At 41.5% G+C, this 26681-nt stretch overlaps 1 protein-coding gene across 1 annotated transcript; it reads right to left on the reverse strand.

The window, feature by feature from the left end:
• Positions 1-360: 360 nt before the first annotated feature.
• Positions 361-25516, reverse strand: LOC106605035 (failed axon connections homolog). Its single transcript, XM_014200267.2, has 6 exons — positions 25038-25516; positions 21122-21257; positions 20655-20851; positions 12377-12594; positions 3904-4020; positions 361-3411 (listed from the first exon to the last, which is right to left on the reverse strand). The coding sequence occupies exons 1-6, from the start codon at positions 25292-25294 to the stop codon at positions 3059-3061; spliced, it is 1278 nt and encodes a 425-aa protein (XP_014055742.1). The 5' UTR covers positions 25295-25516; the 3' UTR covers positions 361-3058.
• Between the last annotated feature and the right edge of the window lie 1165 nt (positions 25517-26681).

Here is a 26681-nt window from a genome sequence, read left to right on the forward strand (position 1 = left end):
CCCCTCTCCCTGAGCCCCAGCCTTCTCTCCTCCTCCTCTCCCCCCTCCTTGCTTCCAGCTCCTGGCAGAGCCTTAATCAGCCCGCCTCCGCGCCTGGATGCCTGCCACTCGTTAGCCTGATTGAAAACACTGTGGCTCACATGCTAAACACACACAGACCCAAGCACACACAACAAATGCAGAGTAATAATATAGGGTACTAATATGTAGAATACTAATATATGCACACAAGAAAATAATGTTAGAGGTGAAAATAATTGTGAAATGAATTATTCTAAATACTGAACGCGCAAATGTTGTACAATTACAGTATAAAATACCAACATTCAGACACACAGCAACACAACTCATACACAGATCATTTTTTAAATTGTCACAGCTATTGTTTAATGAAATCATTGAGAGTAATCATTGTCATACAGCCACCTCACCTTTGGGTTATCATAATTGGACATCCATAGGTAGTTTGTCAGTATGTTACAGTGGATTCATGAGTTTATCACACTTATGTACATTTCCCTGTAATGTAATGTTTCCACTAACAGGACATACATTGTTCTAATATAGCTTGACAAAGTAGTCGCACTGATATAATGAGTTATCCATATGTAGCATGGTAAAAACGCATCCCATAATATAACGCAGGTTGATGGTTTTTTGGGGGGATGAATCATGTTCTGGAGGCAGCTCTGCCCCATATGATACAGGCTCCTCTGCTGTTCTCTCATTGCAGGTCTGGTCTGCCCATGCTTCTAAAATGTTTTTAATTTCAACAATAAGACAATGCAATTCAATCAAACACCCTCAAAAAGATTTGCTTAATTACAGACACAAAAAGAGTATTTAAAATACACTTAAAGGACAGTTGAGAAAAGGTTTAGACAGATCCATGTCTTGGTCCCCATTGTTTTGCAATTTTATGTTTCATCATTGGGAGGTAGGGTGAGTATAATCTTAGCAGATTGACAATTGACTCTTTTATTTGGTCTTTTGTCTATGTGCCTTTGCAAACAACTCTTTACTTTGACATTGCAACTTTGCGAATAAATACGATCTTCTCTCAGGGTCATCCTGATACACCTATCAATATTTCAACTTGAATGCCTAGCTACTACACAGACACCCAGTGACCTGTGTCATTGATGTACATGTCTCCTTCCATTCATTTGGCCTTACCATCTTATCACGACAATCCCCAGCATCCTAGGTGCATTAGTTTTGCCCATTTTAAACAACATGCAAAAAAAATATACCTCTCCTTGAGAGCAATAAAGACACAAACGATAAAACATCGCAAACTTAAGTTAATCACAAATAAAAACAAAGTGCTGGCACTGTTTTCAAATAAGTTGTGAGTTACTGAGTGAAGAAAGCAAAAATCAATCTGCATTCACGATTCACATTCAACCCCTCTTTTCATAACTTCTGTGCACTAAGGCTTATATCATACCTGGTAATGTAGTCATATTACAGCCCACTATCATCTTTCCGGTCTCTTTCTCTCAGACACGGAGACACACACACACACACACACACACACACACACACACACACACACACACCGTAAAGGGATAACACTACTTGCTACAAATGGGCCTTTCCATTCTGTTTCAGCAACTTCCTGTATTAGTATGGTGTTAATACTGAAGTGAAAACGAATGCATTGTATTATTGTTATTATTTCATTAAACAATGCAGCTGTTTTTATCTCAATATCAAATAATTTCTGGGTAACATTTAAGTACCTTACTGTTCTGATTGTTTTCAATTCAAATGGTCAAAAAGAAACAAAAACAGCTTCTTAGCAAAGAGCAAATTCTCAAGCAAAAATGTAGCTAGGACTGTCGGGAGTGGTCTGGGTGGGGTGGGGAAAACCGAAAACTAGCTGTTATTGGCACAGGTTTGGAAATCGATTTCTTAACGGTCTATTCTTATTGGTTTGATGTCACCAGGCAGGCCAAAACTCCATCCCACCAAAACAGACTGAAATTTCAAGAAGTCTTTTCAAACAGCGCTTACGCTAAAAGGACATTATCATCATTTTCACAATATCATTCCAACCTCATAGTGTGGAAATATATATAAAACACAGGAATATCACGTTTTGACTTCACTGGGCCTTTAACATTCCAAGTGGCAGAAACTGACAGGACTCGAGACCGTAGAGCTAAATAGACAGCAGGATGAATGTATAGATACAGCACCCTCTAGTGGTGAGATACAAGAGTCGGCTCTACAACCAGTCTGTACTGGTAAGAATGTTACATCTCCAGTTCCTTTCGCGTATCCCAATCTCCTTCACTAGAGTGAAGTTAGACACAGAGTTGATGGAAAGGCCAGTGATTATGGCTGATGCTCAGCAGCAAGCCACAAACCATTGGACTACTGGTAGAATAGCCCACCGTTAGTAAGACACAGACTAGAGCAGCCACCCAAGTCAAAGACTCTTTATATATCACTCTTTACAATGTGTCCAAGTCATAACAAATGACTGACCTCAGTTCTCTAAAATCCAGTGTTTTCATGTTTCTGCTACCATCATCGCCGTCTCTCTTTCACTAGCTACATTTCTAAAGAAACAGCCATGTTGTCTGTATTCCATGGACAGATACACCACTAACTGGTTCAACCAACAATCTCTCTCATAATGTTTTACACTAGCCTGTACCCTTGGACAACTGACACAAATAAGGCAATGTCTGTGATAGTGCCATATTGGCAATGTCACAATCACTAGGGGTGAGGAAATCACATTGTAACACATGAAACATGGGGTTCGATTTATACGCTCTGCATACAAATAAACAGTTTGTCTGAGCTCACTGATATTACATTGTTAGGATATAGTTTTCAGTCATCGTGGAATATAACTGCGCCTCCATGTGTGAGCACAGATCTCTGGAAGAGAGGGAAGGGCAGCAGCAGAAGCAAGAACTGTGCCTCTGTGTTCTGCAGCTCTATGATGCCAATCCAGATAGCAGCGCCCTGATTAGTTTGAAGTTCCCGGCCATCTGACTGCCTCAGCCAAACCCAACCCACCTCCCTGGATAACGATGGGTCAAGGGTTGGGAGGTTTGGGACCGGAAGGGGCAGGATTAGGAGGGTCAGGACTAGGAGGGTCACACTTGAGCTGCGGCCCATTGTCCGAGCCCGTGCCCACGTCCGAGTCGAACAGCGAGTGGTCCGTATCGGGGGAGTGAGTGTGTGAGTGTGTGTGTTTGTCAGAGGCATCACTCTCCTCCATGGTGTCTGTCCGGGAGAACAGGCCAAAGTCCATCAGGCCTGTAGAAGAGCCCTCGCTGCTGTCAGTGTCTGCGCCGTCATAGTACACGTCCTCTATGTCCACGAACCACTCAGGCCAGAACTTTCTCCGCATGCGCTCACAGAACATGGCCAGGTTGACGAGCTCGCCTAAAACACAGTGGACAAGGGGATAGAGGAAGTACAGATTCCAACGTCAGTTCTGAAGGAAAATGTACATCGGTGTCAGAGCATCGTCTGATTTCATACTCAGACTTTGATTGTCAGATTTTGTACGGTTCGAAAATGAAAAGAGACTGGTCTTTTATCTCTGACTGTCTCTGTTCTCTAAAGACTGAAACCATGACTAGTAAATGAGAAACAACACTGCGCATTACAGTCTTTCACTGTCATCTAGTGGAAGAAGTATGCAAGTACACCTGGATTTTAAAAAAAAGAACATTGCATCCTATTCTACACATGCCTTTAAATCTATAGAACAATACATTAGGTACAGAATTTGTTATACAATCTTGATAACAACATAATAACACAATAATAGCACAATCACAATGCACACTTTTAAAATCAATCAATTATGATGCTTTGGTATTGTGAGTAGGAGTAAAACATTTCAACAAGATGCTGAGAGATTGAACTGACCTTTGATGAGCTGTTCAGGACGTGTGCCGGGTAGTGTCCACATGGCCTGGGCCAGGTGACCAAACACAGCAGCATCTACTGTCGACATCTTAGGCCCCATGAAGTACTTCTTATCTCCTGCAGGACAGATGAACAACTGGGGTCGGTAACAGATATCAACCTACTATCAGTCAAGAGAATACCGTAAGAAAAACTCGCTGAGTGCCTCAGACTCTTCACGGAGCAGCCTGTAAATTACAAACAAAACAGTGAAAGCAACTTTGTATTTAAGTGGGATCGCGTATTTTGCAACTCATGATTACATCTTCTGTCATCGTGGGAATGACAACTGGTTGCAGTTCAGAGTTAACTTGGATACTAAGGAGATCCTGAGGGAAATCGACGAGTATCAACAGCTTTATGCTATGGAGGAACAACATACTCCATCGTGGAAAGAACTCACAAAATAACTCTAACCCAACAAAAAAAAGAGGACGATTTACTTACCGTTTAAGTAGAGGATAGTGCTCTTGCTGGAATCCATGCAACACTTGAAAAGTCACCCCATACAGAACCAATCAGTCGATATAATCGAGAACATCATCAGAAATAACGCGATATGAATCCGCGGGGCTGCGTGGGAGTTCGGAGTTAAACCAGAGTGAAATTCTCACGCTCCAAGGAGAGAACAAGGCGCTCACAGGCAAGGTAACCCTCGATTCCAACATGGATTGTCTACTCAGGGAAAACAGGGTGATGAGGGAGTCGCCACTAGACATACAAAGCTGTAGCATGCGTGAAAATCTAATCTTTTCTGGGATTCCTGAGGACGCATCCAATAATCCAGAGGGGGCGATCAGAGAGTTCATGCAATCCGCCTTGAAACTTCCTCTCTAGAGACTGTAAACAAGGTGGTTTTCCGCCGAGTGCACAGACTTGGAGCGACAAGACCAAGAGTCCCCCGACCTATCATCGCAAAATGTGAACACTACCAACGAAAGGAGCTGATCAAAAGCAGGGGAAGTGAGTTTAAAGGGACCAAATTCGGTCTCAATGACCAACGTCGCAAGAGGCTGTATCCTGTACAGAGCAGAGGCGGGAGAGGGGTAAGCGTGCCTTTCTCATTTTGGACAAACTCTTTATAGACGGACAGCTTCATAACACCATAGCTGTAATAAATTCTACGTGGACGTCAGGTTAAGAAAAAAAAAGTATGGGACTATAAAAAATATCTGAACACTATGAAGTTGATATGAACCCACACGCAATCAATTGCATGCTCGCTTACACATACGGATTTATCCATACACACACTTGATGTCTCTCTCTTCTCCCCTCTCAATTGTTAAGAACTTTTCTATAATTTAATTAGCTTTTTTGTTTATCTATCTTTTATATGTCTTTGTCTACATGTTTATCTATGTTTACAACAAGCAAGGGGAAGATATCAGAATAGGGACATTGGGGAATGATAACGTATTGTACGGGATACATTTGTACTGTAGTGAAGCCGTCTCTATAGTAATGCAAGGTCTCTTTCATCATCATGTGAAAACGTCAATTACAATGGAAATGCTGGGATGTGTTTTTCAATGAAAAATGATGTTAAAGGTACTTATGATGCAACTATGATGGTGATAGGATAGGGATTACAATTATCATCCTGAATATTAAGGCTATACTCCCTTCATGCTACACACATAGACAGTCAACCATGCAAATTGGCTGGGTTATTATTTATTTGGACATAACACATCATAGTCTTACTCTTATCCAGACATCATACACACACACACTAATTCACATCCAATATCAAATTGTATTTGTCACATGCGCCGAATACAACAGGTGTAGTACTTTGTATTGCGTATATATTGTACCTTACAGTGAAATGCTTACTTACAAGCCCTTATTAACCAACGATGCAGTTTAAGAAATACCTAAAAAAAAAAAATGTTAAAAAAAAGTAAGAGAAGAAAAACAAATAATTAAAGAGCAATAACAACAGCGGGGCTATATTACAGGGGGTACCGGTACAGAGTCAATGTGCGGGGGCACCGGTGTCGAGGTAATTGAGATAATTATATACATGCAGGTAGGGTTGTTAAAGTGGCTATGCATAGATAATAACAGAGAGTAGTAGCAGCGTGGGGGGGGGGTAAGCCATTTGATTAGCTGTGCAGGAGTCTTATGGCTTGGGGGTAGAAGCTGTTTAGAATACTCTTGGACCTAGAGAGAACAGTCTATGACTAGGGTGGCTGGAGTCTTTGACGATGTTTAGGGCCTTCCTCTGACACCGCCTGGTATAGAGGTCCTGGATGGCAGGAAGCTTGGCCTCGGTGATGTACTGGGCCGTACGCACTACCCTCTGTAGTGCCTTGCGGTCAGAGGCCGAGCAGTTACCATACCAGGCAGTGATGCAACCCGTCAGGATGCCTCGATGGTGCAGCTGTAAAATCTTTTGAGGAGCTGAGGACCCATGCCAAATCTTTTCAGTCTCTTGAGGGGGAATAGGTTTTGTCATGCCCTCTTCACGACTGTCTTGGTGTGCTTGGATCATGTTAGTTTGTTGTTAATGTGGACACCAAGGAACTTGAAGCTCTCAACCTGCTCCACTACAGCCCCGTCGATGAGAATGGGGGCGTGCTCGGTCCTCTTTTTCCTGTAGTCCACAATCAACTTCGTCTTGATCACGTTGAGGGAGAGGTTGTTGTCCTTGCACCACATGGTCAGGTCTCTGACCTCCTCCCTACAGGCTGTCTCATCATTGTTGGGGATCAGGCCTACCACTGTTGTGTCATCAGCAAACTTAATGATGGTGTTGGAGTTGTGCCTGACCACACAGTCATGATTGAACAGGGAGTACAGGAGGGGACTGAGCACGCAGCCCTGAGGGGCCCCCGTGTTGAGGATCAGCGTGGCAGATGTTGTTACCTACCCTTACCATCTGGGGGCGGCCAGTCAGGAAGTCTAGGACCCAGTTGCAGAGGGAGCTGTTTAGACCCAGGGTCCTTAACTTAGTGATGAGTTTTGAGGGCACTATGGTGTTGAACGCTGAGCTGTAGTCTATGAATAGCATTCTCACATAGGTGTTCCTTTTGTCCAGGTGGGAAAGGGCAGTGTTGAGTGCAATTGAGATTGCATCATCTGTGGATCTGTTGGTGCGGTATGCAAATTGGAGTGGGTCTAGGGTTTCTGGGATAATGTTGATGTGAGCTATGACCAGCCTTTCAAAGCATTTCATGGCTACAGAAGTGAGGGCATCGGGTCGGTAGTCATTTAGGCAGGTTACCTTAGTGTTCTTTGGCACAGGGACTATGGTGGTCTGCTTGAAACATGTTGGTATTACAGACTCGGACAGGGAGAGGTTGAAAATGTCAGTGAAGACACTTGCCAGTTGGTCAGCGCATGCTCGGAGTACACGTCCTGGTAATCCGTCTGGCCCAGCGGCCTTGTGAATGTTGACCTGTTTAAAGGTCTTACTCACATCGGAGGGCAAGGGTAGATTAGCCACTCGTCGCCTGGTCCTCACAGGGCACCCTGATCTTTTGCCTCAAAATCTAAATTTCCTTCTCCAGCGAATCACGGGGATCAGGGCCTGGTCAGGTGTCAACAGTATATCCCTCGCGTCCGACTCATTGAAGAAATACTCTTCATCCAGTTTGAGGTGAGCAATCCCAGTTCTGATGTTTAGAAGCTCTTTTCGGTCATAGGAGACGGTAGCAGCAACATTATGTACAAAACAAGTTACGAACAATGCAAAAAAACAAACAATAGCATGATTGGTTGAGGGCCATACACAACCTACTTAGATTTACTACACATATCTTGACTCAATTTTCTAACATCTGTGGCATTGGCTCACAGGCAAAGGAATGAAACAAATATTGCTAAAACCTGTTTCTTGAATTCTAAATATCAGACATTTGAAATCTCTATTTTGACTGTCATAATACCTCTTATGGCAGTAACTTTACAAGCACTAATTATGGTAAATGTAGACTGAGAATGGTATGTAGTTATGGTAAGGGGTGAAATAAGTATAGCCAGTTATAATTGTAACGGTTTAGCAAAAAAAAAGATCAGTCTTTACGTGGCTAAAAGAAAAGGAACATAACATATTATCAGGTGTGAAGGTAAGACCCGGATGCAGACAACGAATTAACAATGGTTTAACAATCCATCAGGGGCAGGCAATAGACCGGTCAAGGCAGGCAGGGGTCAGTAAATCAGAGGTGGGGCAACGGTACCAGACGGCGGGCAGGGTCAAGGTAGACAGAGGTAAAAAATACAGAGGTGGGGCAAAGGTACCGGTCGGTAGGTAGGGTCAGGGGAAGGCAGAGTGGTCAGGCAGGCGGGCTTTAGAGTCAGGACAGGCAAGGGTCAAAATCAGGAGGGCGAGAAAAAGAGAGACTAGTAAAAGCAGGAGCTGAGACACAAAAATGCTGGTTGACTTGACAAACAAGACAAACTGGCAACAGACAGAGAACACAGGTATAAATACAAAGGGGATAATGGGGAAGATGGGCGACACCTGGAGAGGGGTGGAGACAATCAAAGACAGGTGAAACAGATCAGGGTGTGACACATATACTGTTTACAGGAAACTCACTCTACATCCTAAGATGAAGTTGTGTGGAAAAAGGAATGGGGTGGTGAAATAATTTTCAGTCATGGACAAAGGAACTCAAAATGTGTGATGATATTAATTAACAAAAATGTCATTCTGAATGTGCAAAAAAAGTAAGGAATGATTCGCAAGGAAGGTGGATCTTTTTGAATATGAAAGTGCATGAAAAACAGATTTGGCTCATTAATCTATAGGGTCCGAATAAGGATGATCCATAATTCTTTGAAAATATTTATACCAATTTATTGAACTTAAAGGCAACAAATAATCAAATCATTATGGTGGGAGACTATAACAGTGTTAAGTACCTCAATGGACCGTAAAGGAAATCACTCTACAAACTATCCTCACCGTGCCCTTAAGGAAATCAAAAATATTATGGACACATTAGAAATAGTGGATATTTGGAGACTAAAAAACCACGACCTAGTGAGATATACTGTACATGGAGACTTAATCAAGCTCGTCGTCTTGACTACTTTCTTGTCTCTTTCATCAAAGGTTAAAAAAGAATTAATAGGAGACAGAATGGGATCAGACCATCATCTAATTGGCCTTCACATAACTTACAGAATTTCCACGTGGACGGGGATATTGGAAATGTAATCAACGTTTACTGGAGGACAATTTATTTTTAACTATGACAAAATTATTTATAATTACATTTTCAAGTACAATATAGGTTCAGCAAATCCCCTTATTGTTTGGGATACCTTTAAATGTACTTTCAGAGGCCATTCAATTCAATATTCATCAATAATAAAAAAGCAGTTTCTGGCTAAAGCGACAAGACTAACAAGGGAAATACATGAACTAATACTACAGGTAGATAGATAAAAAATTATACTACAGAGATACAAAATAAGTTACAGGAAAAACAAAAAGAACTGGAGGAACTTATTCAAGAACAATGTAATGTAATCTATTACAAAAATAAAGCAAACTGAATGGAATATGGAGAAAAATGCACCAAATTCTTCCTGAATCACACTGGAACACTAACAATATTTTTTATCCAGAAACTCGTTACTGAAGACGGAGTCATCTATGATTCTCCGAATAAAATTTAAAAATAGGAAGCTAAATATTTTAAGCAGATTTTCTCTTTTCCGTCTCGTCCTCACCCACTAAATGACGATTACTGTACGGAATTCTTCCATTTAAAATAATGGAAAATGAACAAACGTACAGAAGGATCAGTACATAGGCCAAATTACAAAGGAATAACTTTTTGAGGCTATTGAATACTTTCAGTCTGGAAAAACCCCAGGGCTTGATGGCATTCCGGTAGAGGTATATAAGCCTTTTTTTATATACTCAAAGCTCCATTGTTAGCTTGTTTGCCTTTGTGCAGATTGCCATGTCTCATTTTCGATTAATTGAAAATGCTACTTTTTTCAAAGTATCTCTCTTTTTCAAACAAGCATTGAGCTGGCTACAATTTCATCCCCCTGAAAAGAGAGAACGAATATTACAACAAATATTATGTCTGAACTCAAATGTGCTGGTTGATATAAGCCCTGTATTTATGGGAAAGATGTTTGAAAAGGGTATTTTATTTTTAAATGATATTGTAAATTGGAATGGTAGAGTTATGTCTTGCATGGAGTTATCAGAATTGTATGGGAAGGTTTGCTCAATCCAAGATTACAACCAATTGATTACAGCATTACCCCAAAAATGGAAGAAGCAGGTGGCAGCAGGAGGAGGTAGGGAACTGGTCTGTCTGCCCAATATAAAGGATCAAAACTGGCGGAGGAATAAAAATAGCATAAATAGGAAAGCATACCAGTTTCATTTGAGAACCAGAATGTTGACAGCTGTGCCATACAGATGCTAAATAGTTGGGAAGAAATTTGATGTACCGATTCCAGATTCTATTCGATTAGATAGATTGAAATTGTATATTAAACATCACAGCATATTTGAAAGATATATGGTGCATAGAAATCTGAAGAAGGTGGCCAGCAGAGATAGGTGGGATGAGCTGAGGGAAGCTGAGGGTTTGGATGTGGAATTGGAGACAAGTGGGAGTGGAGTTGCTGGGCGGGGGATAGAATGACGGTCAAAGGTAAAATAAAGTCAAAATAAAATGTAACAAAAAGTACGTTTGAATGACACTGAGGGGCAGTGTTTTTACAGTGTAAAAAGTTTACAGTTTATATATGCATAGTCACTTTAACTATACATTCATGTACATACTACCTCAATTAGCCCGACTAACCGGTGCCCCCGCACATTGGCTACCCGGACTATCTGCATTGTGTCCCGCCTTCCGCCAACCCCTCTTTTACGCTACTGCTACTCTCTGTTCATCATATATGATTAGTCACTTTAACCATATCTACATATACATACTACCTCAATCAGCCTGACTAACCGGTGTCTGTATGTAGCCTCGCTACTTTTATAGCCTCGCTACTGTATATAGCCTGTCTTTATACTGTTGTTTTTATTTCTTTGCTTATCTATTGTTCACCCAATACCTATTTTTTACTTAAAAATCGCACTGTTGGTTAGGGCCTGTAAGTAAGCATTATACACCTGTTGTATTCGGCGCACGTGACAAATAAACATTGATTTGATGCCGTGCAGGTGTTTGTACACATGCAATATACACACACTCTCATTCAAATGCACACGTGCACATACACAGACACACACACGTAAATGGTGCCATACATGCACTCAAACATATTCAGTTGGCCTTGCTGTTATGATTTTTGTTGTCCTTGATGTCTTTTGTTTTTTGCATTGTTGTTTTCCTTTGTCTTTCTCTTTTTTTCTCTTTTATTCATTTTGTTGGTTGTTGGTGCATTGGGGGGGCGTCTTGGGGGTGGGGAATGTCATTATTTTATAACTTTTTTTCTCGGGGGGGGGTACTTGGATGGTTGAGGGGCAGCTCTTGGGGAACTGTGGGGGGGATCTTGGAGGGCTGGTGGGAGATCTGTCGACGTGCCCTTGAGCAGGGCATTGACCCTGGTTGCTTCTGTGTGGCGCTCTGAATGGGAGGCTGTTAGATGACTAATGTGATGTAGTTGTTGAACGGCTTCACTGCAAGTATATTGTATGTTTTAAATATTCAATAAAAAATAAACTATCAACACCAACCAACACCAACTATTAACCAACTGCCATCATACCCACAGAGAAACACCCAGCCAACCAGGAGAACACTTTGACGTTATAGTAGTTATATTCAAAGCGCTAAAGTAAATTCAGATTGCACATATTATACTATAGTTTACGACCTTGCAAAGATTTTACTCTAAAATCAATAGACATTCTCTGCTCTTTTCCCTACTAAAATACATTTGAAACACATATTGTAGTTGGAAGCACAGTGCATATACAGTATCTCACCACTAGAATGGAAGAGGGTAAAATGGATCTGTGCATAAAGGACATACACCACTACAAAGTAAATCTTACAGTGAACTTTAAATGACCCCATGTTATAATTGATACCGGATGATTAGGAAGCCTTCCTTAACCATTGTTCCTCATATCTCCATCATCAAGTAGCCAATTCCTCAACACTCTGACAATACTGTGAGAGCATTAAGAAATTGGCTACATCATCAGTTGTTCCTCAGTTGCCCCTAGTCTCTCCCTGAATCCCAAATCATCCCCTAGTCCCTACCACCTAGGCACTTGTGTAGATTTGAGAGGATTGGATCACTGTAAGCAATATGGTTGTTGGTCCATTTTGCCCTCTGATAGGCCAGGTACAATTGCCGCTATATTGCTTACACCTGTCCTATCCTCTCATATCTACACAAGTGCCTAGGCCTAAGGGTTGATTTGGGATTAACCCTCTGTCTACCCCTACCCTCCCATCCCCCTGTAACCCTCCATACATACCGAGCAGTTCGGCCAGTGTGCGCATGTCCTTCTCCATCAGCTTGTAGACTTCCTCCTTGGAGAAGCGTCCGATGCCATGGCCATACATCTCCCTTTGCACCATGCTGCTGTTCAGGTGGCCGAGGATCCACTTTAGCATGTCACTGAGAGGACCAGTGACTGACAGCATCTTCTGGGTCTCCTCCAGGTTTTCTACCCACTGGCAATAGGCTATTGTCCTGTATAGAAACACAAATATACAGGTTATAGTACAGTCTTATATAGATAACACATAGATAGGTTGTCTACTGGCAGTAAGCTATCGTCTTGTATAGTTACACAAACATAATACAGGTTATTAACCCAGTGGTAGTATAGTATAATCATATGGAAACACATACACTGTGTGTGCATTAAAACAGGGTGGCAGGGAGACAGGATGCAGAGAGAAAGTACAGAACAGGGAGAAAACCCTTCATCGGTTTCAATAACTACTTTAATATTGCATATATATATATATATATATATATACACACACTACCGTTCAAAAGTTTGGGGTCACTTAGAAATGAATAGGAAATATAGTCAAGACATTGACAAGGTTATAAATAATGATTTTTAATTGAACTAATAATTGTGTCCTTTGCTTTCGTCAAAGAATCCTCCATTTTCAGCAATTACAGCCTTGCAGACCTTTGGCATTCTAGTTGTCAGTTTGTAGAGGTAATCTGAAGAGATTTAGCACGTGCTCCAGCAGGTATATCTCACTGGTCACCCCCAAAGCCAATTCTTCCTTTGGACGCCTCTCCTTCTTCCAGTTCTCTGCTGCCAATGACTGGAACGAACTGCAAAAATCACTAAAGCTGGAGACTATTACCTCCCTCACTAGCTTTAAGCTAGTGAGGGAGGTAACGCCAGGGTTGTGGGTTCGATTCCCACAGGGGGCCAGTATTTAAAAAAAAAATGTAATAAAAAAGGTATGCACTCTACTGTAAGTCGCTCTGGATAAGAGCATATGCTAAATGACTAAAATGTAAAACGTAAAATGCAAGCACCAGCTGTCAGAGCAGCTCACAGATCACTGCACCTGTACATAGCTCATCTGTAAATAGCCCATCCAACTACCTCATCCCATACTGTGTTATTTATTTATTTTGCTCCTTTGCACCCCAGTATCTCTACTTGCACATTCATCTTCTGCACATTCAACCATTCCAGTGTTTAATTTCTATATTGTAATTACTTCGCCACCATGGCCTATTTATTGCCTTACCTCTCTTATCCTACCTCATTTGCACATGCTGTATATAGATTTTTCTACTGTATTATTGATTGTATGTTTGTTTATTCCATGTGTAACTCTGTGTTGTTGTATGTCAAACTGTTGTGCTTTATCTTGGCCAGGTCTCAGTTGCAAATGAGAACTTGTTCTCAACTAGCCTACCTGGTTAAATAAAGGGGAAATAAAAATATATATATATTTTTAACCCCACACTTCCTGAAGCACCTCCCACAAGTTGGATTGGCTTGATCGGCACTTCTTACGTACCATACGGTCAAGCTGCTCCCACAACAGCTCCATAGGGTTGAGATCCAGTGACTGTGCTGGCCACTCCATTATAGACAGAATACCAGCTGACTGCTTCTTCCCTAAATAGTTCTTGCATAGTTTGGAGCTGTGATTTGGGTCATTGTCCTGTTGTAGGAGGAAATTGGCTCCAATTAAGCGCCGTCCACAGGCTATGGCATGGTGTTGCAAAATGGAGTGATAGCCTTCCTTCTTTAAGATCCCTTTTACGCTGTACAAATCTCCCACTTTACCACCACCAAAGCACCCACAGACCATCACATTGCCTCCACCATGCTTGATAGATGGCGTCAAGCACAGAGTGTGCAAAGCTGTCATCAAGGCAATGGGTGGCTATTTTGAAGAATCTGAAATATAAAATATATTTTGATTTAACACTTTTTTGGTTACTACATGATTCTATATGTGTTATTTCATAGTTTTGATGTCTTCACTTTTATCCTACAATGTAGAAAATAATACAAGTAAGAAAAACCCTTGAATGAGTAGGTGTGTCCAAACTTTTGACTGGTACTGTATATACATATCTTTTTAAAATATATTTTCCTTGATTATTTTCCACTAATCGTACCACCGCTCCCCTAATTGGAGAAAACTAATGAACAACAACACTTAGGCTTCTAATTCCAGCTTAAACATACCATATACATTTTATGGACACAAACTATTTTACAATAGTTATCTTTTGTTTGTTTTCCTTCCGCTACCCTCAACCCCTCCCATCTATTTCTGAAGACCACCCAGTTTGATTTCTATTTGTCATATATTTTTTTAACTGTGCTGTTTAACAAAAGTTCTGAACCTACACACATTTTACAGACACAGTATATTTTACATTGGTTATCTTGTTGTTATTAGTCCCACCCTTCAGCTCCACTCAACCCCTCCCATCTATCTCTTAACACCATCTATATTGGATTTCTATTTGCCATATTTTTCAACTGGGCTGTGATGTTTCACAAAGTTATGAAACTTTCTATTCTCCTAGTTTTGACAGATTCAGCAAAAAATAATAATAATCGATTTGATCGACTTTTCAAATCACCCAGTAGTGCTATCTGCAGAGTTAGCTCCAGGTAAATGTTGCAATTCTTCGGCCATTCCTGAATCTGTGACCAAAAATTAGCTACATCTGGACAGTACCAAAATAAATGATCTAATGACTCTGCCACCTCGCAGCAAAATCTGCAGAGCTGGGAAGGTGGTACCCCCCCCATAAATATAACATTCTATTGGTTGCAAGAATTTTGTATAATCATTTAAATTGAACAATTCTAAGTTTTGAATCCGGCATCGTTTTGCATGTCAATTCATAAACCATGTGCAATGGAATCGCTACATCGGAAATCTCTTCCCAACTTTTGGGCTCCCGAGTGGCGCAGCAGTCTAAGGCACTGCATCTCAGTGTTAGAGGCGTCACTACAGACCCTGGTTCGATTCCAGGCTGTATCACAACCGGACGTGATTGGGAGTCCCTTAGGGTGGTGCACAATTGGCCCAGCGTCGTCTGGGTTAGGGTTTGGCCAGTGTAGACCGTCATTGTAAATAAGAATTTGTTCTTAACTGACTTGCCTAGTTAAATAAAGGTTTTAAATATATATAAATAAAAGTATTTTGCAATATATATGGCACAGCTGTAAATGTTTTGATTCTTAAATCAAACTGGTATATATTTTTCTTTATCATAATTTTCTTTAACCAATTTTGGTCTACAGTTTTCTGTTCCCAAAACTAGAATCTATTACAAACAGAGTGGACTACGTTTTTTAGATTTGACCCTTTGCCAAAGTTTTAAAAAATGGCATTGTTTATAAAGAGTTCATGTGCAAATTGAGTTATTGCACAGAGTTGGCGTTCCTTAACGGAAATATGCAAATACGTGCTAGAATGCGCCAACAGGATCTCGCTATCTTGTGCTTGGATCTACCCCCTACTTGCTTGTTCTGCCCACTATGACTAATTTGTTCCCATTGTAAACGACAGGCTGTGGTCTATCTTGGGTTAGTTCGAAGAAAAAAATAAATTTGCTGCCACTGTATAATGTGTGTTTTTTTTATTTTACCATACCATCTCCATCACCTGCTCTACCACTCTAAGGCAATGAGATGAGAGACATTTTGAATTAATCTTTCACCTTCAGTTATCAGGACAAAAGTAATGAATGTATTGTGATAATTAACAGTCAGCTCTCTAGTCAAAAAAAGATTGAGCTGTCTAGAAAAGGATCTGCTTCAGAGGCTAAACCAGACAAACCTGAGATCAAATCATAATAACTATTTAAATGATTTCAATACCATTAAACAGTGCCCTTACTTATAACAACTTGAGCTCTACACAATAGCAATGGAAGACCAATGACAATCTTTACTAAACCAGACATTGAACCTAATATACAGTACACGTACATTGTGACAAACAGCACAATCTCACATACCAGGGCCCAGATTCACAAACACTTCTTACGCAAAAACATAAGAAGCTTCTTAAGAAGAAAAAAAAAAGAAGTTCATGAGATAATTCGTAAGTGCAATTCCTCAACAATATCTTTAGATGTTATGATTTTCTTGCGAACTTCTCAAATATCTTCTTAGTTTGTTTGTTGCTAGGCAACCGATTTAGCTGGCCATCTAGCTAGTAATGGCAATCATGTTAACATATTTCCTACAGAGATTACTGTTCTAAGACATGTTCTTGGGTTTAAAATAATCAATACTGAAACTTTCAGATGAAGTTTGAGTGAATTAAACATGTTCAATTGCTTTCATGATCTTATTCTCTCACTGCCCTGAGTTTAAGACAAGGGTTTAGCTATAAGAAATAGCGCAATAAATTTCCAATAACCTTTTTGAGGAATATCAGCTTTGCTTAACTTTCGTCATAGGTCCATAGCGAAGGAAAAAATTGCAGTTAAGAAGAAATGTCTTCTTTGGAAGGTTTCTTGAATCTGGGCCCTGAAGCATATCTCTGTCACAGAGCAGCCTCCCTCTCCATGTTGTCATAGCAACATCAATCAATCATTTACCGGCCTGGAGAGCTGTATATGACCTCAGCACGCTGTAACCTATGCTGCTAACCTCAGCTGGCCAAACAGAGCAACAAGCAGCCCAATAGTCCTGCACAGCCATAAATAACGTAATCAATAGTAAACCTAGCCTGCGAGAGGGAGGGGGTTAAGAGGAGAGAGACTAGAGAAGGAGGTGATAAGGGAAAAAGAAGACAGGAGAAAAGAGCTAGCGAGAGAAATGGAGTGAAAATGAGAGTTATATGAATGACCCTTACTCTACAGCTGCAGAGAAATATAATGGACCCCCCCCCTCTCACCCTGTAAATATTGCAGAAAAGAGCTTGATGAGCAAGTAGGCACTCACTCCTCTTTTCTTTGACATTCATGCACAGAAACAAATGCTTTTAGATGTGTCATTCATCAGACTACCTCTCCCTGGGCCCCAACCAGGAAAGGCTCAGTCTGCGTCCAAAATGGCACCCTATTCCTTACAAAGTAGTGCACTATATCAGGAATAGGGTGCCATTTGGAATGCAGTATCAGTGACTTCCCAGCAGAAGCCTCACCAGGACAGATGCCCAGCAGTGACTCACCGATAATGTAGACTCCCAGGCATTTACTGTAAGTAAATCCATAATGTACATTGGGGGAAAAAAGTATTTGATCCCCTGCTGATTTTGTACGTTTGCCCACTGACAAAGAAATTATCAGTCTATAATTTTAATGGTAGGTTTATTTGAACAGTGAGAGATAGAATAACAACAAAAAATTCCAGAAAAACGCATGTCAAAAATGTTATAAAATGATTTGCATTTTAATGAGGGAAATAGGTATTTGACCCCTGTGCAAAACATGACTTAGTACTTGGTGGCAAAACCCTTGTTGGCAATCAGAGGTCAGACGTTTCTTGTAGTTGGCCACCAGGTTTGCACACATCTCAGGAGGGATTTTGTCCCACTCCTCTTTGCAGATCTTCTCCAAGTCATCAAGGTTTCGAGGCTGACGTTTGGCAACTCGAACCTTCAGCTCCCTCCACAGATTTTCTATGGGATTAAGGTCTGGAGACTGGCTAGGCCACTCCAGGACCTTAATATGCTTCTTCTTGAGCCACTCCTTTGTTGCCTTGGCCGTGTTTTGGGTCACTGTCATGCTGGAATACCCATCCACGACCCATTTTCAATGCCCTGGCTGAGGGAAGGAGGTTCTCACCCAAGATTTGACAGTACATGGCCCTGTCAAATGATGCGGTGAAGTTGTCCTGTCCGCCCAAAGCATAATGTTTCCACCTCCATGTTTGACGGTGGAGATGGTGTTCTTGGGGTCATAGGCAGCATTCCTCCTCCTCCAAACACGGCGAGCTGAGTTGATGCCAAAGACCTCCATTTTGGTCTCATCTGACCACAACACTTTCACCAGTTGTCCTCTGAATCATTCAGATGTTCATTGGCAAACTTTAGACGGGCATGTATATGTATTCTTGAGCAGGGGGACCTTGCGGGCGCTGCAGGATTTCAGTCCTTCACGGCGTAGTGTGTTACCAATTGTTTTCTTGGTGACTATGGTCCCAGCTGCCTTGAGATCATGACAAGATCCTCCCGTGTAGTTCTGGGCTGATTCCTCACCGTTCTCATGATCATTGCAACACCACGAGGTGAGATCTTGCATGGAGCCCCAGGCCGAGGGATATTGACAGTTCTTTTGTGTTTCTTCCATTTGCGAATAATCGCACCAAATGTTGTCACCTTCTCACCAAGCTGCTTGGCGATGGTCTTTTGTAGCCCATTCCAGCCTTGTGTAGGTCTACAATCTTGTCCCTGACATCCTTGGAGAGCTCTTTGGTCTTGGCCATGGTGGAGAATTTGGAATCTGATTGATTGATTGCTTCTGTGGGCAGGTGTCTTTTTTACAGGTAACAAGCTGCGGTTAGGAGCATTCCCTTTAACAGTGTGCTCCTAATCTCAGCTCGTTACATGTATAAAAGACACCTGGGAGCCAGACATCTTTCTGATTGAGAGGGGGTCAAATACTTATTTCCCTCATTAAAATGCAAATCAATTTATAACATTTTTGACATGCGTTTTTCTGGATATTTTTGTTGTTATTCTGTCTCTCACTGTACAAATAAACCTACCATTTAAAATTATAGACTGATCCTTTCTTTATCAGTGGGCAAACGTACAAAATCAGCAGGGGATCAAATACTTTTTTCCCCCACTGTAGCTGTGGATGACCACTTGGGATTACTATAGTGAGTGACCTTAGCCGGTCCCAATTCATTCCCAACCCTCCCCTTGGCCCTAACCCTTCAATCTTTGCAGATCTTGAAGGTGGAGGCAATATGGTGGAAACTTTACCACTTCACTGCTTATACACTACATGCCCAAAAGTATGTGGACACCTGTTCATCGAACTTCTCATTCCAAAATCATGTGCATTAATGTGGAGTTGTTCCCCCCCTTTGCTGCTATAAAAGCCTTCACTCTTCTGAGAAGGCTTTCCACTAGATGTTGGAACATTGCTGCGGGAACTTGCTTCCATTCAGCCACGAGCATTAGTGAGTTCGGGCACTGATGTTGGGCGATTAGGCCTGGCTTGCAGTCAATGTTCCAATTCATCCCAAAGGTGTTTGATGGGGTTGAGATCAGGGCTCTATGCAGGCCAGCCAAGTTCTTCCACACCGATCTCGGCAAACAATTTTTGTATGGACCTCGCTTTGTGCACGGGGGCATTGTCATGCTGAAACAGGAAAAGGCCTTCCCCAAACTGTTGCCACAAAGTTGGAAGCATAGAATCGTCTAAATTGTCATTGCATGCTGTAGAGTTAAGATTTAGCTTCACTGGAACTAAGGGGTCTAGTCCAAACTATGAAAAACAGCCCCAGACCATTATTCCTCCTCCACCAAACTTTACAGTTGACAGTATGCATTGGGGCAGGTAGCATTCTCCTGGCATCCGCCAAACCCAGATTTGTCCGTTGGGACTGTCAGATGTTAGGGTGATTAATCACTCCAGAGAACGCTTTTCCACTGCTCTAGAGTCCAATGGCTGCGAGCTTTACACCACACCAGCCGACGCTTGGCATTGCGCATGGTGTTCTTAGGCTTGTGTGCAGCTGCTCGGCCATGGAAACCTTTTCATGAAGCTTCTGACGAGCAGTTCTTCTACTGACGTTGCTTCCAGAGACAGTTTGGAACTCGGTAGGGAGTGTTGCAATCGGTGGTCCCGTTCTGTGAGCTTGTGTGGTCTACCGCTTCCCGGCTGTGCCGTTGTTGCTTCTAGTCGTTTCCACTTCACAATAACAACACTTACAGTTGACCGGGGCAGCTCTACCAGGGCAGAAATTTGACGAACTGACTTGTTGGAAAGGTGGCATCCTATGACGGAGCCGCATTGAAAGTCACTGACCTCTTCAGTAAGGCCATTCTATTGCCAATATTTGTCTATGGAGATTGCATGGCAGTGTGCTCGATTGTATACAACGAGTGTGGCAACGAGTGTGGCTGAAATCCCTGAATCCACTCATTTGAAGGGGTGTCCACATACTTTTGTATATATAGTGTACCTATCTAGACTCTTTCAGACATGCTAACATCAAGGGTTAAGGGCCAAGGGGGAGGGTAGGGAGCAATTTGGGAACAGCTGTGACATATATGGAGTCAACAATGTAGCAGTAGAGGACAAGAGGGTATATTAATTGACTGAGTCACCAGTAGAGGTGCTCCTCCACCATCTTGGTGACAGCCCGGGACACGGCTCTTTCCTGGGGACTGAGGTTCTTGTTGAGGTTGACGCCCAGCTTCTCTTCCAGGAAGTCAATGATGAACTCTGACCCCGACACCTGCTGCCAGTTATACTCAATCCATGGCATCTTGCCCTGCGGAGAGAGCTTCCCATCAAAGTAGTTCTGCAAGGGGGAGAACAGAATGGGGTTCAGCACTGGGAAATTTACACACTCTAGTTGTTTCTGAAAATGTAGGACTGGTTTCCCAGGCTCAGATTAATCAATGATTAATCCTGGACATAATCAATGATTAATCCTGGAAATAAAAAAAACATGCATAAGGAGAATTTCCATTTAAAGTGCTTTTTAGTCCAGGAATGTAAGCTTAAATCTGTGTGCAGGAAACCAGTTCTACTTTTCAAGTTCTACTTTATCATACACAGACTATTGTACCTGGTAGGGCAGGTCCACCATGCGTAGGTAGGTCTCCGTCTTGAGGCAGAATGGTGAGAGGCTGGGGACCCCCGTGTTTGGCCTGGAGAACTGGTGGAGGATGATGGCATCTTTAGAGTCCAACTCCTGCTCCTTCCTAGAAAACACCCGGGGAGACAAAAGGCCAACTGAAAAGGTGTGCTATATGGAGGCAACAGCAAACTAGTACACAGGTGGGAGCCCCATGAGATAAAATACTTGAAAACAATTGTTTTGTCTCTGTGGCAGCCACTTTAAAAGTCATCAAAGTTTCTGTGACAACAGTACAGCTATTTCCAGGTCAGTTTGTGTTGTGAGGACAATATCATAACTCGCCCTGATTGGAGGAGATCAGAGAGTAGGATTAGTTGCATCTCTGTTTCAGGCTCTTAGTAATCTCACTGGGAGGATAGGGTCTCACCTAGTGCCTATTATATAATGGTGACACAGCAGCGAGAGGAACTATTCTTAAATTCCCTGAGCTCTGTGTTACAGAGGGCATTTCCATACAAGGACCGATGAGCATCAACATGTGAAGTTCATAGAAGCATGTCAAATTGTTTGTCAAATGAAAGTGAAGACTCTATATTTTTGAGAAATTAAGGCATATATACATTCCGTTACCAAAAACCCACATATCTTTAAGATGTTTCCTAATTTCTCTCCATAATGAGGGAGGATGATGACATTTCACAGAAGTAACAAGTAAAGGTAGACCTACCAATTAGTTATAGTGTTTTTACTGATATCAAGTTTGTCTATGAATTAAGTAATTTAAAACTCGTAATTCTGTTACCAAATCGGTAATGGAATTATTGCAAAATCAGTGACAGAATTACTGCAATTGAATTGGCTACAATGGGAAATCATACTAGTCACACATCACACTTGGGTCACCTGCTACTGTCCTCCCTTCAACTGGCATACTATTATGTTCAGCACATAACTGTGTTTTCCCCTTTCTGTCACCTGTCGGTCAAATCAGAGAGGAAGAGGTGAAGCGAGAGGGTTTACTCCTGTCAAAATCGGTCCATGATAAGCAGACCGATAAGTAGACTGCCTGCCTTCCCGCCTTTGGGACAACAACTCCCATTGTTAGGGCGGAGACAAGACCATCTTGTCATTATATACAGTATCTCAGGTCAAAGCAAGACTGTAAAAACAATCTGGACAGCCCCTCCCTCTCTCTCTGCTGCTCTCTCTATTTTTTTCTCTCTCCAGTTAATGTCACATCTCCTGGCTCTTACTGAAACCTACCACCTACCCTCTTTCCATTTACTGTAATAAGCATCCTCATTGAACATTGAAAAGTAGTTGGAATTTGGTCAGTCCGCCCTGGCCGGACCAAATCTGAACAAATCAAAGATGTCTGTTTCACAAGTTTGGACAGCACAGTACAGCACAGTAGAGAACTAGAGTACAAAATAGTACAGTAAAGAAAAGGGGAGTACTGTACTTTACAGTAGAGCACACGAGTACTGTGCTGAACTCTACTGTAATGTGCTGTGCTCTACTGTGATGTCCAAACATAGACATCTATGATTGTTTCAGATTTGGTCTGGTCCGGACCAACCAAATCTGATCTTGTTTGGGGGTGGAGGTCAATACAATAATACCCAGTGTGTAGAATAATACCCAAATATGCAAAAGAAGGAGATAGCATATTTCTACATTTGTTTACCTATTCAGGATACAGCACCATGAAAATATGATATTAATATCCATAATTATCCATTTTTGTATAGTACAGATCATGGACTCGTGATGTAATTTAGTTACTGTAATTATATTACCAGTTGTAAATCTACTTCACCTACTGTAGTTCAATAACAAACTAAACACTTCTAACTCAAGGTGCCATGTCATAGCTGACACCCCATTCTATCTGCATACCATTTTTTAAATCTTAATTCTGAGTAGATATTTAACCGCTTTTGGAAAACATGGTCGCATTAAAAACTGAGGGAGATTTTTCTGTTACAAAACTTTGCATCTGCACAGTTCTTCCATTTAAATGTGATTTTGTGAAACCTTCTGTGTAAATTGTTCAAAGAAGTCTTTGTGCATAGAGTTGTATGGTTTGTTATACTTTGAAATCAATGTTTTTGGTTGGCATACATTTTAAAATGCCTCCTTTTCTATAAATCCAGGGCCTAGGCAAACTGCAAATTGGGTATTTATGTTTGGTGCAGGGAAGTCTTCCAAGAAGTGTGTGTGTGTGTGTTATCTAAGTCAAAGCATAATTGTGTACCGTCGAATTGCCCTAGAACAACGTGTCCCTTCACTATATTTAAGTGACCAGTCTAAACACTCATGCACACAAGTACACACAGATACAATACACCATTTTAAGATAATGAGATAGATATTGAGAGGGTAAATTCATCATCATATTACTGGCTCCATGGTATTCAATGGGCCTACAGCAGAAAAAAAAAACTAGAAGTTCAGACAAGTCCTATTTCAATCCTCTACTACTAATGAAATCAAGGCCTATGAGGTTAATCAAGCTTGTGAAAATCTGATAAGAGTCCTTACATTTCCACCCCACAGTTTTTAATGGTGGGTGACTGACACTGACATATATTTTGGCTTTAATAATTAAACATAGCCTACAGTACAGGGGCATGCTGCCTTGCAATTACTCTAGTTCTTACCTAAATTAATTTGATTAATTATAGCCTACATATATCCAGGAGAGCAGGAATGGACTCCATCCAAAGTCAGTTACATCAGCAGGCGTTTTGTAACACCTTGAAATCGACTTTCATTTATGCAAATAAATATGGCATGTATATAAATGATAGCCTACTTTGGCTAATGAAATGTATAGGCTAGGTTTTCGGTACAATGGTCTTGCGCAGGTCAGTCTACGACAGAATAAACAACTCACATTCCCACAAAATGTCGCTGTCCATACAACCGTGGTGCTGAAACCATCGAAACGACGTAGGCTACGTCGCAGCCCATTTTTCAATGGTGCGGAAATTCTGGACCGTGCAAAAGAAACACTATTGTATTTAGGCCTAGATACAGGGAGTTCCTTTGAGAAGAATTACTCAAAGGGGTGGCATAGAACATACATGCTGCAGATTTACTGTCAAAATGTAGTTTTCTATGGTAGAAGCATGATAATAGTAGGCTTATGCGACGTGATTCAGCAATGTTTCCAAATTAGGAAATGCAAAGCCACTCCTATGACAGACTATATGGAGCCACTGTTACAGAATGTACCATAGGCCTAAATGATTGACTGACGACTGTGTGGGGACAGGAGCGCCATTCATTACGTTAACAATAGGCCTGGATTAATCTTCCTTCTCAAAGATTAAACCAGACGCATTTCATTCAACAGTAGGCTACAAACGTCCGCTTTCACTAAACATAAATCTTAAAATAGCTCACGTGAGAGGTTAGTAAAGGTAATTCTGATACCACTGCTGCAGTGCTAGAGAAATTCATATTTATGCTCAAGATATGGCACAAGACCTGACGCGTAATTTTCCACATTCCAATATTTTTGCATCTCCTGTCCTTGCCTCCTTGGGGGGGAACTATATCATCAAACAGCTGCACAATCTAGCCTACAGTGCAGGAAGAGATGATTCCGCGAATATATGAACAAATGTAAACAAACGACAGCAATATTCTGTTTTTCAGAGATCTGTCAAGAGCAGCTGTTCAGAAGTGACAGCAAGTGCGCACCCCCAGCCACACACATCCAGCCCATCCCCGAGGGTATTCATTATTTTATAATGTTAGATCATTATTGTGAATATTGTAGATTAAGCCTACGCAAACACAGCCTAAGCATCACACAAATGCACACATTTGATCATGTGAACCAATACCCTTGCAGATTGTGTCATAGCAGCGTATTTTTGCCATTGTAGCCTACCTGATGGCGAGCAGCTCGTGTAATAGGTAGGCAGCAGCAGCGAGGAGGGCACCGCCTGTGATATAGATGGTTTTCTTCCACCAGGAATCCGACCCCAATCCCGACATGGTCCCACCGTAGTCCTGTAAAGGGATTGCGACGATATAGCCATAAAGAGAGTGAGTCTCGTCGGAGCCACATATCCCCAAAGGAAGGCTGTGATTCCGCCCGAGTTCAACCACACAGGGTCGGGACGAGGCGAAACCAGACCCCCACATACTCTATCAATCGCCGCGTGGCGCCTGCGTCCTCCCGCAAACCACTCCCGGCTTCATCAATATGTCACAACAGTCCTATGTTGCATGGCGATATGCTATTTAATATATGCCATCTGCCAAACATTAGAAATATACATATTCCGGCCTGATGGTGTCCGCACCCCCAGCTCGGCATCCTCCGCCAGCCCTCGGAGCCTTTGTCTGTTCCAATGGAAACGAGTGGCAGACGGTGAGTACTCCCCTAACATCTGAGCCTCATGACAACAAAACCACCACACAGAGTTGATGGGGATAGTTTGGGTTTATGCTGTTTTAGTTTTTTTATTATTTCAAATCAAAGGCTTTAATATAGGGCAATTAGGCCAGGCCTTACATCATGATTATAAAGACGTCTGTAAAACACATTGTATTTACATTGATTTCTAAATACTAATTAAATGGATCAAGCAATTGTGTTGTTTTCTTGGAGCATTGTTATATGGGCAATTTCACTATTCATTGTCCTGCAATATCTCCATAGCAACATTTACCTATATACAGTAGGCTTAGTGTTTAGCCATTATTGAATGCACAACACACTCTTCGAGTGCTATAACTACTGGCGCATGTTCAACAACAACATGCTTGCATAGCAGTCGGTTACCGCTAAAGTCGGTTATACTCACTCTGTAGTAACTCCGGAAGTGTAAAAAGGCATTCATCTTGGAGAATACATCCGATCAATGTGCTTTCCGTTGTGATTGTTTGGATCATACCTAATGTTGCTAAACAACTTTGCTTGAAAAAGGGACCGCGCTTTCGTAAGAATTCTTTAATGTAAGGTCAGTTACATCACTGGTACCCCTCTGTCTTGAGCTAGTCCCAACCAACAATGTATATAAACCCTGGATTGCTAATGCTATGTTTTGGCCATTGATAGGCTTTGAAGCCACCGGTCGGGCAAATTGGTATTCCCCAGTAGGAGCTGTCCTCCATATGAATGAATGGAATTCTACAGTCTTTCAATTTAATGTTAATAACAAAATTACATGTATTTAAGTATTTGTTGTTGTTGTAGTAGTGGGGACAGTAACATTAATCTCTAAAAAATTATACTTGGAATAAAACGTTTTTATTTTTATGTTCAGCTCACATAATATAATTTAAAGGTGCAATACGATGTCTGTAATAGAATAAACGTGGCAAACACTAATGTATACATTAATAAATGCATTTCTATAGCTTCCAAAATATTGAATGCCAAGATGGAGGCATGGGGGCCTATCAATCATCTAGTGTATATATAAATTATTGGTGCCAACCCAGTGCCGCCTGCATCCGTGCGCTCTGCTTTTCCCAAACCGGTTCAGGGTCAGCATTGCACCTCATAAGGAATGCTTTTCAAACA

Source organism: Salmo salar, chromosome ssa05 (assembly GCF_905237065.1).
Source record: "Salmo salar chromosome ssa05, Ssal_v3.1, whole genome shotgun sequence".
NCBI classification, from domain to species: domain Eukaryota; kingdom Metazoa; phylum Chordata; class Actinopteri; order Salmoniformes; family Salmonidae; genus Salmo; species Salmo salar.

Excerpts from the sequence above, each read along its gene's own strand:
- LOC106605035 (XM_014200267.2), bottom strand. The coding sequence starts at position 25,294 with ATGTGGGGGTCTGGTTTCGCCTCGTCCCGACCCTGTGTGGTTGAACTC. Across the intron at positions 21,258-25,037 it reads CACGAGCTGCTCGCCATCAG|GAAGGAGCAGGAGTTGGACT; the intron begins GTAGGCTACAAT and ends GGTGTTTTCTAG. Across the intron at positions 12,595-20,654 it reads GTGGAGGAGCACCTCTACTG|GACAATAGCCTATTGCCAGT; the intron begins GTGACTCAGTCA and ends GTTTCTATACAG.